Below are 19,117 nucleotides of genomic sequence, written 5' to 3'. Positions count from 1 at the left end.
GCAGCAGCTATAGCTCGCTACCTATACTGAGGGCACCACATGTACCTGCAGTACCTATAGCTCGCTACCTATACTGTGCTCACCACATGTACCTTATCTCATATGTTAACCGGGGACTACCTGTATTTTGCTAGTATTTGGTTCCCCACACATCACTTTTTGGCCACATCCACTGTCTCGCCGCTTTGTTCGGTGGTGTTGTCTCGCTTATTGGGGGGTTGGGCCTCAAGTCATTGGCTGCTTGGGGCCACCAAAACCTTAGCTGCACCCCTGGTGACTCTACCTCAGCCCCCTGATACCCAGAGCTGTGCATTCTGTGATTCCTGCCATTTAGGGATTAAAACCTGACTTTGCGTCAACTCCGTAATTTTTGGTAGGACTTTTGCCACAGTCCAGGTGTTAGACCCCTTGAAACAACTTTTTATCACTTTTGTGGCCAGAAACAGTCTGTATGTTTTAATAATTCGCCTGCCCATTGAAGTCTATGGCGGTTTGCCAGATTCGTCTGTTTGCAAAAAAAATTCGGAAATTTGCGTTCGTTGTTCACGAATGGAAAATTCTATGTTTGCGACATCTCTAGTCCCTGGTTGCAGTATATATTGGGCAGTGCAGCAGGAAGTGAGTCTCAGCCTCGTGGGTCTCCCGCTCACAGTGTTGGCACTGTCTATTGGCACAGTCTGTTCTCCCTGGGTTTGCATGTGTGTCTGAGTCTCTCAGTCTCGATTTCCAGGTTGTGAGCGCTCAGTCTGTAGACGCTCAGGATTTGCCTCTCTTGTGGTGATTTCCCAAGCATTGGGCCAATTTATATTCTCTCTGTAGGGACTGGTAAGGTGGCCATACATCAGATGACTTGCATACCTCCCAACTTTTTGAAGTGAGAAAAAGGGACACTTAAGCCACACCCATGCCACACCCCTGGTCACGCCCCCATCACACCCCCAGTCACACATACCATAAAGATTTAGTAAGAAAAATATGTTGTTATTTAATTCAAACTCACTGGTCCTTTCTATCCTGGTTCATTTTCTGTCATATTAACATTGTTAAATGAGTAACATATCAATTTAACCACTTGCCGACCGCGCACTCATACCGCACGTCGGCAAAGTGGCAGCTGCAGGACCAGCGACGCAGTATTGCGTCGCCAGCTGCAGGCTGATTAATCAGGAAGCAGCCGCTCGCGCGAGCGGCTGCTTCCTGTCAATTCACGGCGGGGGGCTCCGTGAATAGCCTGCGGGCCGCCGATGGCGGCTCGCAGGCTAAATGTAAACACAAGCGGAAATAAACCGCTTTGTTTACATTGTACGGCGCTGCTGCGCAGCAGCGCCGTAAGGCAGATCGGCGATCCCCGGCCAATCAGCGACCGGGGATCGCCGCCATGTGACAGGGGACGTCCAGTCACTGGCTGCACAGGACGGATAGCGTCCTGTGCAGCCCTGATCTCCGGGGGGGAGCAGGTAGGAGAGGGAGGGGGGAATTTCGCCGCGGAGGGGGGCTTTGAGGTGCCCCCCCCCCCGCCAGCCACATGCAGGCAGGAGAGATCGGACCCCCCCCAGCACATCATCCCCCTAGTGGGGAAAAAAGGGGGGTGATCTGATCTCTCTGCCTGCTACATGATCTGTGCTGGGGGCTGCAGAGCCCACCCAGCACAGATCACTCAACACAGCGCTGGGGGTAAAGGGTGGGTCCTCAAGTGGTTAAAGGATGGGAATAAAGTTTAGAGTCAATCAAACACATTTTTAGTAGAGAAATATGTATATTTATATAGAAAGAGGGACAAAGTCCTGAAAGAAGGACAAATGAGGAGGGAAGAGGGACAGAGGGACAGTTGGGAGCTATGTATATTACTTCACCATTTGTTTATGGTGTGTTTGGAATGTGAATGGAGAGGAGTGCTGAGCCTGTCTGTGTGTGCCCAGCGTCTCCCCATGCCTTGCTTACCTCAAAGCACGGTCCCTGCAGCCAGGCAGTGTCCCTCCCCTCCTCCGGTGATTGTGCAGAGAGTGTAGATGAGGAGGGGGAGGGAAGGTCAGAGGGCACAGCTTGTGTCAGGCAGAGGACAGCGAGTGAGCTGCGAGTGTCCGACACAGACAGCAGAGGCAGCGAGGTGCGGAGAATCATGTGTAGATCAGAGCAGTCACCGCGGGGCTTTGTAAATGATGTCATTACTCTGTATAGGAAGCAAGTCCCGCGGTGACTGCTCTGTTTTCCTTAATAAATCACTCTGCCGCTCTCCATCCTGACTTTCAGCCCGGGACTCAGGCAGGCTATCGCGGGAGGGGGGATCAAACCTTCCAAACCGTGACGATCCCGACGAAAACGGGACGGTTGCGGGCTATGGACTTGGCGGTCAATCGACCATCCAATTCGATTATTATAATCAAATTGGATGAAAATCGGTGTCACCAAGTGCATGCCTGACTGACAAAGCGACCAATTTTGGGATGGAAATTGGTTGCATGGTCGATTGCGCATGCTGCAAGATGTCGGGCCGAAGTTGGTTGGTTGGGTGTGTGGCGGTACAGCAGAGTTTTACGGAACGAGCGATGAGACGATGAAACCCCCGCCGCTGCCGCCGCAATGTATAAATATGCCCAGTGTGTGAATTTATACGTTACCTGTCCTGTAGCAGCCTCTGCGCAGTGTCCGTAACCTCCAGGCGGCTCTCCATACACACTACTGGTGCATAGTGTCTGACGTCAGCACATAGCGTCTGACATCAGATGCTATGCGGCAGTGGCATGTATTGGTAGCCGTCCGGAGGTTACGGACACGGCGCGGAGGCTGCTACGGGACAGGTAACGTATAAATGCAAAGTGGGGGGGGGGACATTTATACTTTGGGGGCAGCTGTGGAGCGGACTCAGCTGATTCCCTGAAGATTTTATGCTGAAATCGGATGGGAATCGGCCTGTAGTGTATGGGCAGAATCAACAAAAAGACAAATGTATCTCTCGATTAGAGATGAATTTGTCTCTTTGTCGAATCTGCCCATAATCATTAGGTCTATGGGCACCTGTACAGTATATGGTTATCTTTTGTGACTGTTTTATTTCACTCCTCCATTTATCCACATAGGCCTTGATTCATAAAGCATTCCTGCATGCAGTAATGCAGAAAACAGCTGACTTTACCGAGCACTTAGCAAAATGTCAATTCATAAAAGCAGTTACCGCATGAAAAGCTGAAATTCCCGAGCAGTGAGGTAAATTACTGCCTTGTGTTGTGCGGTGATTATCTCAACACATGTCACTAAATGTCAATTCACAAAGAATAGAGCAGGCGATAATTAGGGGTGCTCGGAAAATTCCGCGATTCCGGCCGGAATTAGATTAACTCCGATAGTCGGAACGGAATTCCTATACCTCTTAAACGGAATTCCACGGAAATTCTATAATTCCGGCAGAATTTTCCACAATAACACCGTCAGTCTCTCTCTCTCTCTCTCTCTCTCTCTCTCTCTCTCTCTCTCTCTCTCTCTCTCTCTCTATCATAGCTGGGGTTTAAACCCTGGACTCAGTGTGTAGTAGGTATCTGTCTCACCCTCTAGACCATGAACCACTCTACATGCTAAAGCTGGCCTAGCATAAACCATACTACCATTATGATCAATTCAATAGAAAAAGTAGCATGATTAAGGATTTGTACTTTTTGAAAAGCATGCTTATATACCATAGCTGGGATTTGAACCCTGGACTCAGTGTGTAGTAGGTATCTGTCTTACCCTCTAGACCATGATCCACACCAGGATAAATTTCTTTAAGCTGCTTCCCATCTCCAGGAAGTATCTCACTGCTTGCAGACCTGTATCATGATCAATATTTGAGTACAGGGACTCGACATCACAGGTGACTAAGAGCGTATCTTCAGTTAGTATTAAATCATTAATTCGGCCCAATATGTCACCTGTGTCCCTGATGTATGATTCGAGTCCCTGCATATGGGGCTGTAGAAAGTAATCTATATATTGGCTGCAATGTTTTACAGCCAGCCGGTGAGTGTATACACGGTGGAACGCAAGCGGGGGAGCCGCGCATGCGCAGAGATCCCGGAAGTACTGCACCTTCACCCGGATGCGAAGGGCGTGCGCCAATCAGAGCGCACGCCCCTCGACATCGAGAGCACGACCGTGCTCGCCCCCCGCCCGCCTAGCAATACGTATTTAAACAGCACGCAGGCAAGCTGACAGTAGCCTCTTCTGAAGCAGCCGTAGCTGCGACCGCGTCAGGTGCTCTCTGGGGTACTCCTCTGGATGTTCTTTTGGGTAAGCGATGCCACTCATATTCACAATGTGACTTTCATTTAGCAGTATGATGTTATATGTAGCACACAGCACTTTTATTGTATTGAGGATTCTTCATTAGTGCCAAGCATGAAGGTTGTTTAGCACAGTCCGTTTTTAGCACAGTTTAGCTCTTTGTGGGAGATTAGACACCTGTGACACAAGTAGTGTCCATTTATTATTTATTATATTTTGTAGGTTTGCACATACTGTGTGTATGAGTGTGCCCACGCTGTTGGGCGTGGACGCGGGCATGCACACAGCACTTATTTTTGATTGATTTTTTACCTTTGATTCAGTTTTGTATGCAGAGAAGCACTTTTTTTGGTCAAGATTGTTATTTGCACAATTATGCACAATATGTGGCATCCTGCCCTATGAATTGTATACTATTCTAGTATGATTTAATCATTGTATTCCAGAGGTGGATAGTGCCAATAACTTTTGACACGTACCAGGAGATTGATTTTAATTGTTTTTATACATTTTGCTTGTTTGCTAATAAAGATTATGAATTTGAACCATTGAGATCCTATTGTCCTGGAGATATTATTTATGGCTCAGATAGGTTTTCTCTTTTTTCTTTTGGTGTTGTTGATGTTTTGATTGAAGACCTAGGGCATGGTACCAAACAGAGGAATATATCTCATGAGGTTTATATTTGTGTTTCTTATGTTCTTCTACGCTTTGGCAATTAAAAATTTAGAAAGACTAATAGCCAGATACAGCGCAGATTCAGGGCAAAGAAAGCCAGTAAAACTAAACATGCACATCTAAATTGAAGCTGGGAAGCCTCTGTTATTGTAATGCTGTCTCTGCACAGAGAACAGCCAAATGTAACAACTCAGCCAGCTACATTCCTCATGTTACAGTTCCGTAAATTCCTGCATTTCTATCGCAGCTGTGAAAAGGTTTATGAATTAGCACACAGAAGTCCAAAATACCGAATGCAGTATTTTCCTGACCAGATTTTTGTTATCGCAAAGCCTTTTATGAATCGAGGCCATAGTCTCTTTGCTCTTAGATTCGTTAGGACCTGGGGGTGTGGATTTGGGAGGAGCATAGCTCTGAGCACTTCTTTCAAGACACATGGCTTTTCTTCTGGGATGAATCAGGGTTGCAGTTCTATAGGTGGGCTCAGTGGGAAAGCAATCTACAGGATAATGTGGACACTAGTTCTGCTGTGTAGTAAGCTTCCTGCCTCTCTCACTGGCTCTTCTGGTGTATCACAGAGCAGGCTGTGTGTGCAGATCTCTGCCTGGCCCCACAGGTTATACATCTCTGAGCAGTATATTGCAGTGCAGGTCTGAGATGAGAGGAGTGCGCAGTGTAATGGTGACGGTGTGCCAGCAGGATGGAGCAGATACAAGTTACATTCTATCTGCAGGAAAAGAGCTGGAGAGGACAGGAGAGCAGACAGGCAGCTCACAGCCCACTGGTGAGTAGACTGAGGCTGCTCAGCTAACTGGGACACTATTAGGGGGGTGGAAGTGGTGTGTGTTGTACTGTGTTATGCTTCACAGGATGATACCATTTATTGGCTAACTGTGGAAGAGGAAGTCAGGCAGTAAACTTATCCCATAGCAGCACAAGAGAAGCTCATCAGCTCTTCTTCTGCCTTCCAGCAGCCAGCTGCACTCTCTGGGAATGGCAGCAGCCATATATTAAAATTATTACTAAATGTCTTTAGGCTGGATTCACAACTGTGCAGGTTGCATACGCACATGTTGTAATGGTTGTGAACTGCAATGGAGACTGGACATAGACTTTAATGCAAAGCCTGCAGGCAGCCAGTTAGAATAATGTAATCAGCTACAATACAGTACTGTGAACAGCCTTAGAGAACTGTATGGGCAGTAAGCTGACCGGCAGAACTATTCTGCAATCAGTGTGAACTAGTCCTTAGGTGGCATCGGGGCCCAGGCATATGCAACAAATAATGATATAATGTGTGTAAAAAGGGGGGGGGGAGGGGGACAGGCTGGAAAAATATTTTGTGGGGGATGGTTTTAACCACTTAACAACCTCTGCCACGCTTATCTACGCCCCTTTAAACTTCACCTGAGTCACAGGGGCGTAGATAGGCAACTCCTGCTTATTTTGCTGCTGTGCGAGATCGCGTGCACGCGGATGTGCATATGTGTTGGGCACCTGCTGGTCCGTGATTGGCTGATGACGGTGCTCATTCATGCAGAATGTGTCTAAACATTGCATCAGTCTCTATGCTGTTAAGCTGCATACACACGAGGCACAATTGTGTCCAGGAACGCAGGGCGCGCGCGTGTTGCGGCGACAGTTCGTACGTGTGTACAAGGCGCGCGCCACGAACTGTCGCTGTCGCGTAGCGTCGCCGGGCGATTGAACTGTTCAATCGCCGGCTACAACTGTCGCCGCAACCTTGCCGGAACTGTCGCTGCTCCCGCGTGAGTACGCGGGATAGCGACAGGAGACCTACGCAAGTGAATGGAGCATCCAGCTGGGGGATGCTCCATTCACAAACAGCTTCCGCCGCGTCTCTGCCTTTCTGGCGAGACGTGTGGACAGCTGTCGCTCCCTGTTCACGTGCACACATGCAGCGGGGGACAATTGTCCCCCGTGTGTATTTAGCTTTACAGTTACTGAGATCACTCCTGAGAGGATCTCAGATAACTAACACAGCATTAGTGACTGATCAGCATCAGTGAGGTTTTTTTTAAATAAATTATACCCCCATTAACCCTTGCCTCCCTTAAATGTGAAAATTGCTGTGGTTTTTAGGTGAAAAACCCGGTGGTAGAGAAGTGGTTAAGAAGTGGTTACTGTGTACAATATCTATCTTATTATCTCTGTTTTGTATTTCAGGCCTTATCAAATGACACCTGAACTGAGAGTGATATGGAGGCTGACATATTTATTTCCTTATAAACAATGCAGATTGCCTGGCAGTCCAGCTGATCACCTGCCTCTAATATTTTTGGCCATAGACCTAAACAAGCATGCTGATGAGACATTTCTGACCGAAATCCGACTTAATCTAATTAAACTTTAGTTGCAAGCTGCATGCTTGTCTCAGGTGTGCGATCCAGACAGCAGGGCTGCCAGGCAACTGGCATAGGTTAAAAGAAAAGAAAAGATGGCAACCTCCATATCCCTCTCAGTTCAGGTGTCCTTTAAAGGACAACTCTAACGAGAGGGATATGGAGGCTACCATATTTATTTCCTATTAAACAATACCAGTTTCCTGGCAGCCCTGCTGGTCTATTTGGCTGCAGAAGTGTCTGAATAACACCAGAAACAAGCATGCAGCTACTCTTGTCAGATTTGACAATAATATCACACCTGATCTTCTGTTTGCTTGAGAAATAAATATGACAGCCTCCTTATAGCTCTCTCTTTACAGTTCTTTACAGTTGTCCTTCAGGGAGTAGGGAGAACATGATGAGCGCCTTTCAGTTGCAATCAGCAAAATGGCAGCATTAGTAACCCCGCGTGTATCATTGTTATGTAATTGATTAGAGTAATAATTAATTAATTTATCAAGGTATTTGATAAACTGTTATTGCGTAATTATTGCGTATCCATTTCACATTTCAATTAAAAAATTAAGTCTTCTATGTAGCAGTGGATAAGTCAAATTCTGTGTGTATATATATATATATATATATATATATATATATATATATATATATATATATATTGTGTCACAAGAAGGAGAGAGTTGGCTCAAGGACCCTTCCCCTCCCCCCAGTGTAATATAAGACACTGCTGACCAACTGCTCTCAGTGAAGGAATGCGGCCTCTCCAAAGAAAGAGAAAAATAGGGAGAACAGATGTTAAAATCAAATTTTAATTGAGCGGCTCCACCTTATTGCCAACTCGGTGCTGGACTGTGAGTACTAAACATCACTGCCACTCAGATGAATACAAGTTCACGTATTGGAGCAATATTTCACATCCATATTGGATCCTTTCATCTACTGCTAATCCTATGAAGGATTGTGAGTATATCATTTATATTATGTATACATCAATGTGCATATCAGTTCTAATCCTGGAATTATACTTGAATTACCTCTGAATTAAATACTTATCAAAGGGGATACTGCAGGAAAACTCTCAATCAAATCAACGTGTGCAACTCTGCAATTAATAAAGACAGAATTATAGACATACTTGAAAGGTTGGGGGAATTCCTTCCAACAGCAATTTTATACTGTAATTTATATTTTTTGGGCAATTTTTTTCTACTGCAGTAGAGCGATACAAGCTAGTTCACCAGATTGGTGACCTCAGAGCACACTCAGTGCCATAGTTATTATTCAGATTGTTATTAATAAAACCAACAGATTTTATCTATCTTAGTGAGCGCTGTCTGGATTATTATTATTATACAGTAGTTAAAATCACTTGTTTAGTTTGGAGGTGTATGACTATTTTAAAGTATAGGCTATAGTGCCATATTAGGGATGTTTTGCTGTAGGAGTCAGCACATGCTATTTAGAATAATAGAAGTAGTGTATAAAATAAAAAAAATGTCGTCATGTAAGTTAAAGGAGTTCTTTCGCGAATGAGGAAAAAAATAAAAAGTGGTTTATGCATAAACTATTAACCTCCTTGCCGTTCTAAAAAATCCGGCAAGGAGGCAGCGCCGCACTTTTTTTAAAAATTTTTTTTTAAAATCATGTAGCGAGCCCAGGGCTCGCTACATGATAGCCGCTGAGCGGCGGCATCCCCCCACCCACTTCGATCGCCTTCGGCGATCAGAGTATGCAGGAAATCCCGTTGAGAACGGGATTTCCTGCAGGGCTTCCCCGGTCGCCATGGCGACCGGGCGGGATGACGTCACCGATGTCATGGACGTCGTGACGTCAGAGGGAACCCCGATCCGCCCCTTAGCGCTGCCTGGCACTGATTGGCCAGGCTGCGCAGGGGTCTGGGGCGGGGGGGGGGCGGCTTGGCGCGGCGGGTAGCGGCGAATCGGCGGCAAGCGGCGGCGATCGCGTACTACACGCAGCTAGCAAAGTGCTAGCTGCGTGTAGGAAAAAAAAATTATGCAAATCGGCCCAGCGGTGCCTGAGAAATCCTCCTGCGCAGGTTACCCCGAACTGTGTTCGGGATAACCGGCAAGGAGGTTAAACATCCTTCTAAAATAGTGTAAAAAGTTTTTCTAAAAATGAATGGTTTCATCAATACAACATGCAATGTAAACAGTGACGGATGACGGCCTGGGAGGCTAATCCATTTGTTAAGGGTGTTTTTTATTTTACTTTTATTTCACAACCATAACTGCTGCCTACGTAGTTTTCAGTAGTATAACCCACTTCTAGCAGGAATCCCTGTTATAGCTATAACTCCATATGATTCGATTCAATTTGATTCAATCTGACATGTCCAATTCATGATTAGATTCAAATCGATTGAAATTGAATCGAATCATGAATCGGACATGTCAGATTGAATCAAATTGAATCAATGAATCAAATCATATTGAATCGAATCTGACAAAGAATCATATGGTGTAGATGGGACTGATTCTGGCTCATTCTCCCAGCAGCTTGTGACTCTTTGCACAAACGACTCCCTGCATGGGGGTCTGTGTGGTTGCCTGGCAACAATGTAAACACATATTGAGATGCTCAGCAGAGCTCAGCTGTTATAGCTATAACGGCGATTCCTGCTAGAAGTGGGTTATACCACTGAAAACTACGTAGGCAGCAGTTTTGGTTGTGAAATGAAAGTAAAATAAAAACCACCCTTAACAAATGGATTAGCCTCCCAGTCCATCATCCGTCACTATTTACATTACATGTTGTATTGATGAAACCATTCATTTTTTAAAAAACTTTTTACACTATTTTAGAAGGATGTTTAATAGTTTATGCATAAACCACTTTTTATTTGTATCCTCATTCGCGAAAGAACCCCTTTAAAGATCACAAAATTGGATGGTCAAGTATTACTCGCAGAGGAGGAGATGAGTGAGGCGCAGGTAGCGTGGTGACATGAGGAGGGGGACGCTCTGATCTGTCCCCTCACCAGGAAGTTGGAGGCAGGCTGCAGCATGTGATGTGGCGGTGGGTTTGAGTGTGCAGATTTCCCCCGGAGCTGCAGACACCTTGTTGGAAAGTCTGGGTGGTCTGTGAAGGAGAGAGAGAGGTCCTTGTCAGAGTGGTGTGGAGGAGGTCGGGAGACGGCATGTGCAGGGTCTGGTGCGATTGTCCAGAGTGCCTAGTCTTCTTAGTAGAACGGGGTTCTCTGGAGACGGATGCCCTAAGAGGTTAATTGGGTATAGAGGGGGAAGGGGTTTGTTTGTGTTTCTTTTTCTTTTTTCTTGTGCTGTTTTTCCTTTTTTCTCCTTCTTTCCTCAAAATAAATAATGTAGCATGGATAAAGATCCTCGGATGGGTGATTGTTTGATTCTGTCCTACAATGTAAAGGGTCTATGTTCGCCAATTAAGAGAGGTAAATTAAGAATGGAATTGCATAGGATCAAGCCTCAGATTCTTTTTTTGCAAGAGACCAATTTTTGTGGGGATAAAGTGCCGGGCATGCCCTTGTCTATATTTGATAAACGTTTTTTTTAAATTCCCCAATTAAAAATGCTACGGGGGTTCCTATTGCAGTGGGGAAGAATTGTCAATTTGTTTTTCTGGATAAGAAGCGTGATTAATTGGGTAGATATATTTTTTTGAAAGGTCAATTAATGGGACAAATTTATACTTTTGCTAACGTTTATGCACCTAATGGGTCTCAGGCAACTTTTTTTCAGACCTGTAGTGGAAAAATTGGAGGGTTTTATGGAAGAGTGTGTGGTATTTGGAGGGGATTGCAATTGGGTCTCGGAACCTGGATTGGACATGTCATCGGGATCTAGGGCTTTTTCGGCAGTAGCTAGAAAATCAATAAAAAAGTCTATTGAGGGGTTGCATCTTGTAGATGTTTGGAGAGTTATTTTTCCTTCTGTGAAGGATTATTATTATTTTTTTTTTATGTACATAAGGTATATACTAGGATTGATATGTTATTTTTGGATCAGTATTTCTTAGATGTAGGGGAGCCCATATTGGAAGTATCACTATTTCGGATCACACCCCTGTATGGCTTGATTAAGAACGAAGATGAGAAGTAGACTGGATTGGCATTGGAGACTCAATTGCAATCTTCTGGAATATCCTGATGTTAAAGATAAGATAAAAGATATTATAGAATATTGATAAAATGAGTTGGAAGACAAGGGCATAGCTTGGCAGACCCATAAGGCTGTGAAAGGGGGGGTTCTTATCTCTTTGGGAGCCAGAAAGAAGAGGAAATATTATGGAAAGAGTACAGATTTATTGTCTGAAATAAGGATATTGGAATTGAGTCACAAGGATACGTTGGATCAGGAAGTCCTAGCTAAATTAAATGGGGTAAGGAGTAAACTATTTGATTTGTTGGAAAGAAGATTGATGGAATAAAATAGGATTTTTTTTGCCAAATGGATTGAATATGCAAATAAAAGTAGTAAATGGCTTGCTAGGGCTTTAAAAGGACAAAAGAAAAGAATGTATGTCCCTAAGATAAAGGATTCGAAGGGGGTCGTGGAGTTGCAGGCACACAAAATCGCTAACATATTTAAAGATAATTCTTCTTCTTTATTATCTTACCAAAAATAGGTCGAGTGACTTTGTAAAGGGGATATGGGAATATTTAGAGGAGTCAGGTATGCCAAAAATATCACAAGATAGTAGGAAGGTTTTGGAGAAGGAAAGAACTGAGGGGGAAGTTTTAGCTGTGATAAAGGTTATGAAGTTGGGTAAATCACTAGGCCCTGATGGTTTTTCCCAAAAATATTTTTCCACTTTCTGTGACGTGTTGGTGCCTCCTATGTGCAGATTCTTCAATTCTCTTAAAATGGTAAGGCTTTACCTAGAGACAGGCTAGAGGCACATATAACTGTTATTCATAAAAGTGGAAAAGATCCGGCTTTATGTCAAAGTTATAGGCCTATTTCATTGTTGAATCTGGACATAAAGGTTTTTGCTAAAATTTTAGTGGAAAGAATTAAGCCTTGGTTGGGATCAGTAATTAAATTTGATCAGGTGGGGTTTGTGCCAGGGAGGGAGGGGAGGAATAATGCGGCTAAAGCGGTGGCATTATTTCGATGGTCTTCACTGAGGGGTGGATCGGGTCTCCCTGTAACGTCACGACGTTTGTCGCCATGGCGACGGGGGAAGCCCCCAAGGAAATCCTGTTCAGAACGGGATTTCCGGACGGGCCATTGCGCCGGCGGCGATCGGAGGGTAGGGAGGGACGCCGCAGGGAGAGGGGAATCATGTAGCTAGTGCTAGGCTAGCTACATGAAAATAAAAATGTGCAAAAAATGTTCCTAGGGCCACGGGAATCAGAACGCCAGGCAGGTTAATGCATTATATTCCAATCCTACTGCACGGGTTAGAGCGAATGGGGCCCTGTCGGATGCCTTCTTCCTGTCTAATGGCACGAGACAGGGTTGTCCTATGTCACCCATTATATTTATTTTGACTGGAAGTATTTTTGTGCACTATAAGGAGGGCTGGGGGTATTCATGGGGTGAAGGTTGGGAATGAGGAGCACAAATTGTCGACTTTTGTTGATGATATTTTATTCTATGCATCAGAGCCACTGGTGTCATTGCCTAATTTGATCAACAAATTCGAGAGATATAGTGTTTTCTCAAATTTTAAGATTAATGTGTCTAAATCTGAGGCGCTTAATGTTTCCAATTTCCCTTTAGAAGTGATGCAATCAAATATTTGGGAATAATGTTACCTAGTGATTTGTCTAGATTGTTTCCCCTTAATTATCTCCCATTGTTAAACTCTATAAAAGGGATCTGGAAGGGTGGGTGTATAGATATCAATAAATGAATGTTTTACCTAGATTGGTGTTCTGTATGTCCATGATTCCGGTTTGTGTGCCTGCAACTTTTTTTTAGATCCTTGAAATCAATTCTTATCAGATTTGTATGGCAGAGGAAAGCCTCAAGGTTAGCCTATGAGATTTTGACTCGTCCTAAAGAGAAAGGGGGGCTGGGACTTCCTTATCTAAGAGTATATTATACATAGAGCTTGCGTTTTGATGAGATTGTTTGATTGGACATATGGGTGCGGTGTGAAGAGTTGGGTTAAAAATTTGAAAAGGAACTAGTTGGAATAGAATTGGCTAGAGCTTTTTTGGCTTCCAGGTAATTTTAGGGATTTACCAAAGTGGATTCCTTTTTGGATTAGGAATGTGTTTAAGGTTTGGGACTTGGTGAATAAACAATGCGGTTGGTCTGAGGGCAGGGCCGGGCCGAGGCATAGGCTGGAGAGGCTCCAGCCTCAGGGCGCAGTGTAGGAGGGGGCGCAGAATTCATTCAGCTGTCATTCCTAATTGTGTTTGAAGCAGAAAGAAATAAGAAAAGGGGATACATGGCAGTGACTGCAAGCCATATAACTAGATATTAAGGTGTTGGGGAGGTTGTGGGCCCTGTGGCGCCTCTTAGTCTAATAGCAATCAGTGTGTGATGGCTGGGGTGGCAGGGATGGAGGGGCGCACTTTGCTGTCTCAGCCTTGGGTGCTGGAGGACCTTGTCCCGGCTCTGTCTGAGGGTATTTCTTCAATGTCTCTTTTCAAGGGATTCTTTTTTTTGTCTGCCTGGTAAGGAGAAGGGTTTTTTATTGGATTATGGGGGGTTGGAGGTGGATTAACTTTGGGGTATATTTTGATTAATAAAAATATAAATTCTCTGGATAGGTTACATGAGGAGTTTGGCCAGTTTCCATTTGATTTTTGGAGACACAGACAGTCGGAAAATTTTTTTGGTGGAAAAGAAGTGTTTCGATTTAATGTGGATTTATCTGAGTTTGAACAACTTTTTATGTTGGAGGCTTCTCCCACACATCTGATATTGTTCCTGTATAAAAACCTGATTTTAATGGGTGGTGGAGATTTCTCAGGTTATTTGGCTAGGTAGGAGGAGGATTCTGGCATCTCTTTGAGTAGTAGTCAAAAAAGGACAATTTCTATTTTGGCTCATGCCACTTCTGTTAGTTCTAGAATAAAAGAGATTAATTTTAAATTATTGACTAGATGGTATACAGGATCTTCTCAAAAAATCAGCATATTGTGATATAGTTCATTATTTTCGGTAATGTACTGATAAACATTAGACTTTCATATATTTTAGATTCAAATACACACAACTGAAGTAGTTCAAGCCTTTTATTGTTTTAATATTGATGATTTTGGCATACAGCTCATGAAAACCCAAATTTCCTATCTCAAAAAATTAGCATATTTCATCTGACCAATAAAAGAAAAGTGTTTTTAAATAAAAAAAAAGTAAACCTTCAAATAATTATGTTCAGTTATGCACTCAATACTTGGTCGGGAATCCTTTTGCAGAAATGACTGCTTCAATGCCCCGTGGCATGGAGGCAATCAGCCTGTGGCACTGCTCAGGTGTTATGGAGGCCCAGGATGCTTCGATAGCGGCCTTAAGCTCATCCAGAGTGTTGGGTATTGCGTCTCTCAACTTTCTCTTCACAATATCCCACAGATTCTCTATGGGGAGAGTTGGCAGGCCAATTGAGCACAGTAATACCATGGTCAGTAAACCATTTACCAGTGGTTTTGGCACTGTGAGCAGGTGCCAGGTCGTGCTGAAAAATGAAATCTTCATTTCCATAAAGCTTTTCAGCAGATGGAAGCATGAACCCACTTTTGAACCAGAAACAGCGGCAGAAGCGCCTCACCTGGGCTACAGAGAAGCAGCACTGGACTGTTGCTCAGTGGTCCAGAGTACTTTTTTCAGATGAAAGCAACTTTTACATGTCATTCGGAAATCAGGGTGCCAGAGTCTGGAGGAAGACTGGGGAGAGGGAAATGCCAAAATGCCTGAAGTCCAGTGTCAAGTACCCACAGTCAGTGATGGTCTGGGGTGCCATGTCAGCTGCTGGTGTTGGTCCATTGTGTTTTATCAAGGGCAGGGTCAATGCAGCTAGCTATCAGATTTTGGAGCACTTCATGCTTCCATCTGCTGAAAAGCTTTATGGAGATGAAGATTTCATTTTTCCGCACAACCTGGCACCTGCTCACAGTGCCAAAACCACTGGTAAATGGTTTACTGACCATGGTATTACTGTGCTCAATTGGCCTGCCAACTCTCCTGACCTGAACCCCATAGAGAATATGTGCGATATTGTGAAGAGAAAGTTGAGAGACGCAAGACCCAACACTCTAGATGAGCTTAAGGCCGCTATCGAAGCATCCTGGGCCTCCATAACACCTGAGCAGTGCCACAGGCTGATTGCCTCCATGCCACGCCGCATTGAAGCAGTATTTCTGCAAAAGGATTCCCGACCAAGTATTGAGTGCATAACTGAACATAATTATTTGAAGGTCGACTTTTTTTGTTTTAAAAACACTTTTCTTTTATTGGTCGGATGAAATATGCAAATTTTTTGAGATAGGAATTTTAGGTTTTCATGAGCTGTATGCCAAAATCATCAATATTAAAACAATAAAAGGCTTGAACTACTTCAGTTGTGTGTATTTGAATCTAAAATATATGAAAGTCTAATGATTATAAGTACATTACAGAAAATAATGAACTTTATCACAATATGCTAATTTTTTGAGAAGATCCTGTAGATACTATAGAACGCCAGATAGGTTGGCTGCTCTGTATCAGTGTGTGAGTGATAGATGTTGGTGAGGTTGTGGGGCGTAAGGTACATTGATACATCCGGTGTGGGAGTGTCCGGTGATCTCTAGTTTTTGGAATGGTGTGTTGGAGTGTATTGGAAGATTGTGTGAGGAATGTGGTGACTGGGATCCAGTGAAAGTGTTGTTACATGGAATGTCAGTTTCTATTAGTAGGTATAAGAAATTGCTTGCTCCTCAACTATTGATAGCTACTAAAAGTTGAATTCCTGTTAAGTTGAGATGCCAGGGTTCTCCTACTCTAAAATAATGGATTGGAAGAGTGAATATGGTTAAGATTATGGAGAATCAGATTGCTTTACAGCAGGACAGAACGGAGATCTTTAATAATAAATGGGAAAAGTGGAATATGTTTCAAGATACGGTGGAATATGGGAATATGGTGGAGATGTGGGGGGGGGGGGGGGGGGAGCCTCTTGTTGAAAGGAGTAGTGATTATCTGTTGTAATTAGTAGGTCCACACACCTATGGACTATATACCCCAACCCCCTATATCCTTCCCTTATTCCCACAATCCCCCCTTCCCATGTTAATGTTTTGTTTTGCTTTGGCAATGCTAAATGTATTTAGTCCTGCCAATAAAGCTTTTTTGGATTTGGATTTGGATTTGGATGAGAGTCCTTTTGTATGATATATTATGGATTGGATAAAGTGAGGATTGCAATGTTTTTAGTTTGGGAGGAGGAAGGGATTGTTTTTTTTTTGGTTGAATTAGTTTTGTATTAAATTTTTCCGGGGTTAATATGTAAAATTTTATGAAATGGGGAATAGAGCATTGCTGTTTGTTGGGGATATATATATATATATATATATATATATATATATATATATATATATATATATATATATATATATATATATATATATATACACACTCAGTTACAGTAAACCTCCGGACTAAAAATCTATTCAGCAAAACTGAAAAGGCTTGGTGTTTCTTTAACAGTTTCACAGCATCAGAACTTTGTTTTTCTTACCAACGCATCATTTTTAGCTGCATTTTTAGCTAAACTCCACCCATCAAAGAAAACTGCTCAGGCTTTTTTTCCCTGATGCTGTGCAAAGCATGATGGGATTTCCTATGTTGTTATTCACGTTCCCTAGCAACTGGGAGGGGTGATCAGCACATAGGACAGTTGGAACTGTGTCTCATGCTCCCTGTCACCTCCTTTCAACCAAAAAGATGGCTGCCCTCATGATATCAAACATTTGCCTGTTCTTTTTAAACAGGGTGGGTAAGAGATTATATTACCAATCTATTTTAATTAACATAACTAATGTAACTTAATGACAGTATGTTTGTTTAGGCTGAAGTTCCTCTTTAAGAAGGTAGAAATTTGCTAACTGCTTCTTATTTAAATGAGTAGACAGGCTCCATAGACTTTAATGGGCAGGTGAACTTCAAAACTTTCAGGGCATGTCTGCAGCCACAATTTCTTTAAAAAAAAATGTACCAAAACCTGGACAGTGGCATGGCAGAGGAGAATCAACTGTGATATAGTCACCAAAAAATACGTATTATGCTGAAACGCTTTTCTAATGGTTATTTTTAAAGTTTAATGGCCACTGAATTTACCGGTTAATAGCAAAGCCACCGTATGTACGAGAAAAACCACATTTGCAGGGTATATTGAGGAGGACAGTGAGAACAAGAGGATTAACCCTTTCCACTCGGAGTTCTTTCCTAAAGAAAGTCGTTTCTGCTCGGAGTTATTTTTTTTACAGAAATGCGCTCTCCCTCTTACTCTCTCTCCCATTTTAACATGGATCATAACACAGTAACATGGTATATCTTATTTTGAAGCACACATTATAACATTTAATTTGATACCATATTTGGACAGTTTGGCATCTTCTATTGGCTGGTAGCAGAGGAGAAAGCCAAGGTGTGGTAAATTGTAAAACAGTTTCCTGGGTGTAATCCTGGCCTACGTGAGCACGTTTCGCAATAATAGATTGTTTTATGCCTGCGACCCGGGGTCTTACTGTCTCTACACACAATGCAATATTTGGTTTTTCGATTGGGCATATTAGCAATAACATACTGGCTACTATTTACACTCTACCCAGTCCATTCCATAGGATTCCATTGATTCTCTATGCAACTTTGCAAGCAATCTGCAAGAAATCTGCAAAGTAATCTGCAAGGAATCTGCATTGAATCTGCTCAATGGAATCTGCTCAAAGGAATCAGCAACTATTTTTTATAAAAAACAAAAACAAAACACAACAAAAAAAACAGCAAGGAAATAGAAGTGACATTTAAATGTAAATGTCACTTCCTGCCGGCGGGGATCGCGGATTTCCAGTTTTTGGCTATGTAGCGTTACATGCCCACAAACCGGTGCACAGTGGTCCCGATGCGCCGCAAACCACCGCTGCAGGGATGTCACACACAGCGAGACATACGAGCGCACCGGCTTTTCCCGTATGTCCCGCTGTGCGGGACATACAAGTGGAAAGTGTTAAAAATTCAAAAAGACATTGTAGTTTTTGAGAAAATCAATGTTAAAGTTGCAGGAAAAAAGTCTATATTTAAATCCGGTAAAATGACAGATAATGTATTTACATGTAAATAAATGTATTTTTTTATATATATATATATTCAGAGTGTGGGAAATAAAAAAAATGACATTGGGTCCCCCTTTCTGAGTCGCTTTAACCCCTTGTCCCCATGTAGGCTGGGATAGCCAGAATGCGCAGCCCTAGCTGTGTGGGGCTTCGCATCCTGAGCTATACCAGCCCGCATGGCCCATGATATGGGGGGCTCTGGGGGGGGGTTGCTCGTGCAAGTGCTGGACTGTGCAGCAGTGGATTTTATTCTTGGATGTTACTTCAATGACCAAGAACCTACTGTACATGGGGACTTACTTGGATGTTAAATTGAATTAACGTCCAAGAACCTTAAAGGATACCAGAGCCCAATGTAATCTGTAAAAAGACACAATGTGCAGGTGGGAGGGGTCAGTGTTCACTTACCACTCCCTATGTTATAATCTGCTTGCCTCCATTCTCCACCTTTCTGTCCCCATTGTGGCTCCTGGCCAGCCTGTCCAGGCATGCTCAAGCCGGAAGGAGAAAGCGTGCCATAGCGAGGCTTGCAACGCGACCAATAGGTCCCTTGCAAGCT

General features: G+C 43.4%; 1 protein-coding gene across 1 annotated transcript in view; it reads left to right on the top strand.

Moving 5' to 3' along the window:
* Positions 1-5,397: 5,397 nt before the first annotated feature.
* LOC137536830 (zinc finger protein 208-like) overlaps positions 5,398-19,117 on the top strand; it is a 107,354-nt gene continuing 93,634 nt past the window's right edge. Inside the window, 1 exon segment of the mRNA XM_068259022.1 lies at positions 5,398-5,719. Coding sequence (XP_068115123.1) covers positions 5,593-5,719 — 127 coding nt within the window. The 5' untranslated portion in view covers positions 5,398-5,592.

The sequence above is a fragment of the Hyperolius riggenbachi genome, chromosome 10, assembly GCF_040937935.1.
Source record: "Hyperolius riggenbachi isolate aHypRig1 chromosome 10, aHypRig1.pri, whole genome shotgun sequence".
NCBI lineage: Eukaryota > Metazoa > Chordata > Amphibia > Anura > Hyperoliidae > Hyperolius > Hyperolius riggenbachi.
The sequence above is the reverse complement of the archived record's forward strand: the minus strand, read 5'-3'. Positions and strand labels throughout refer to the sequence as shown.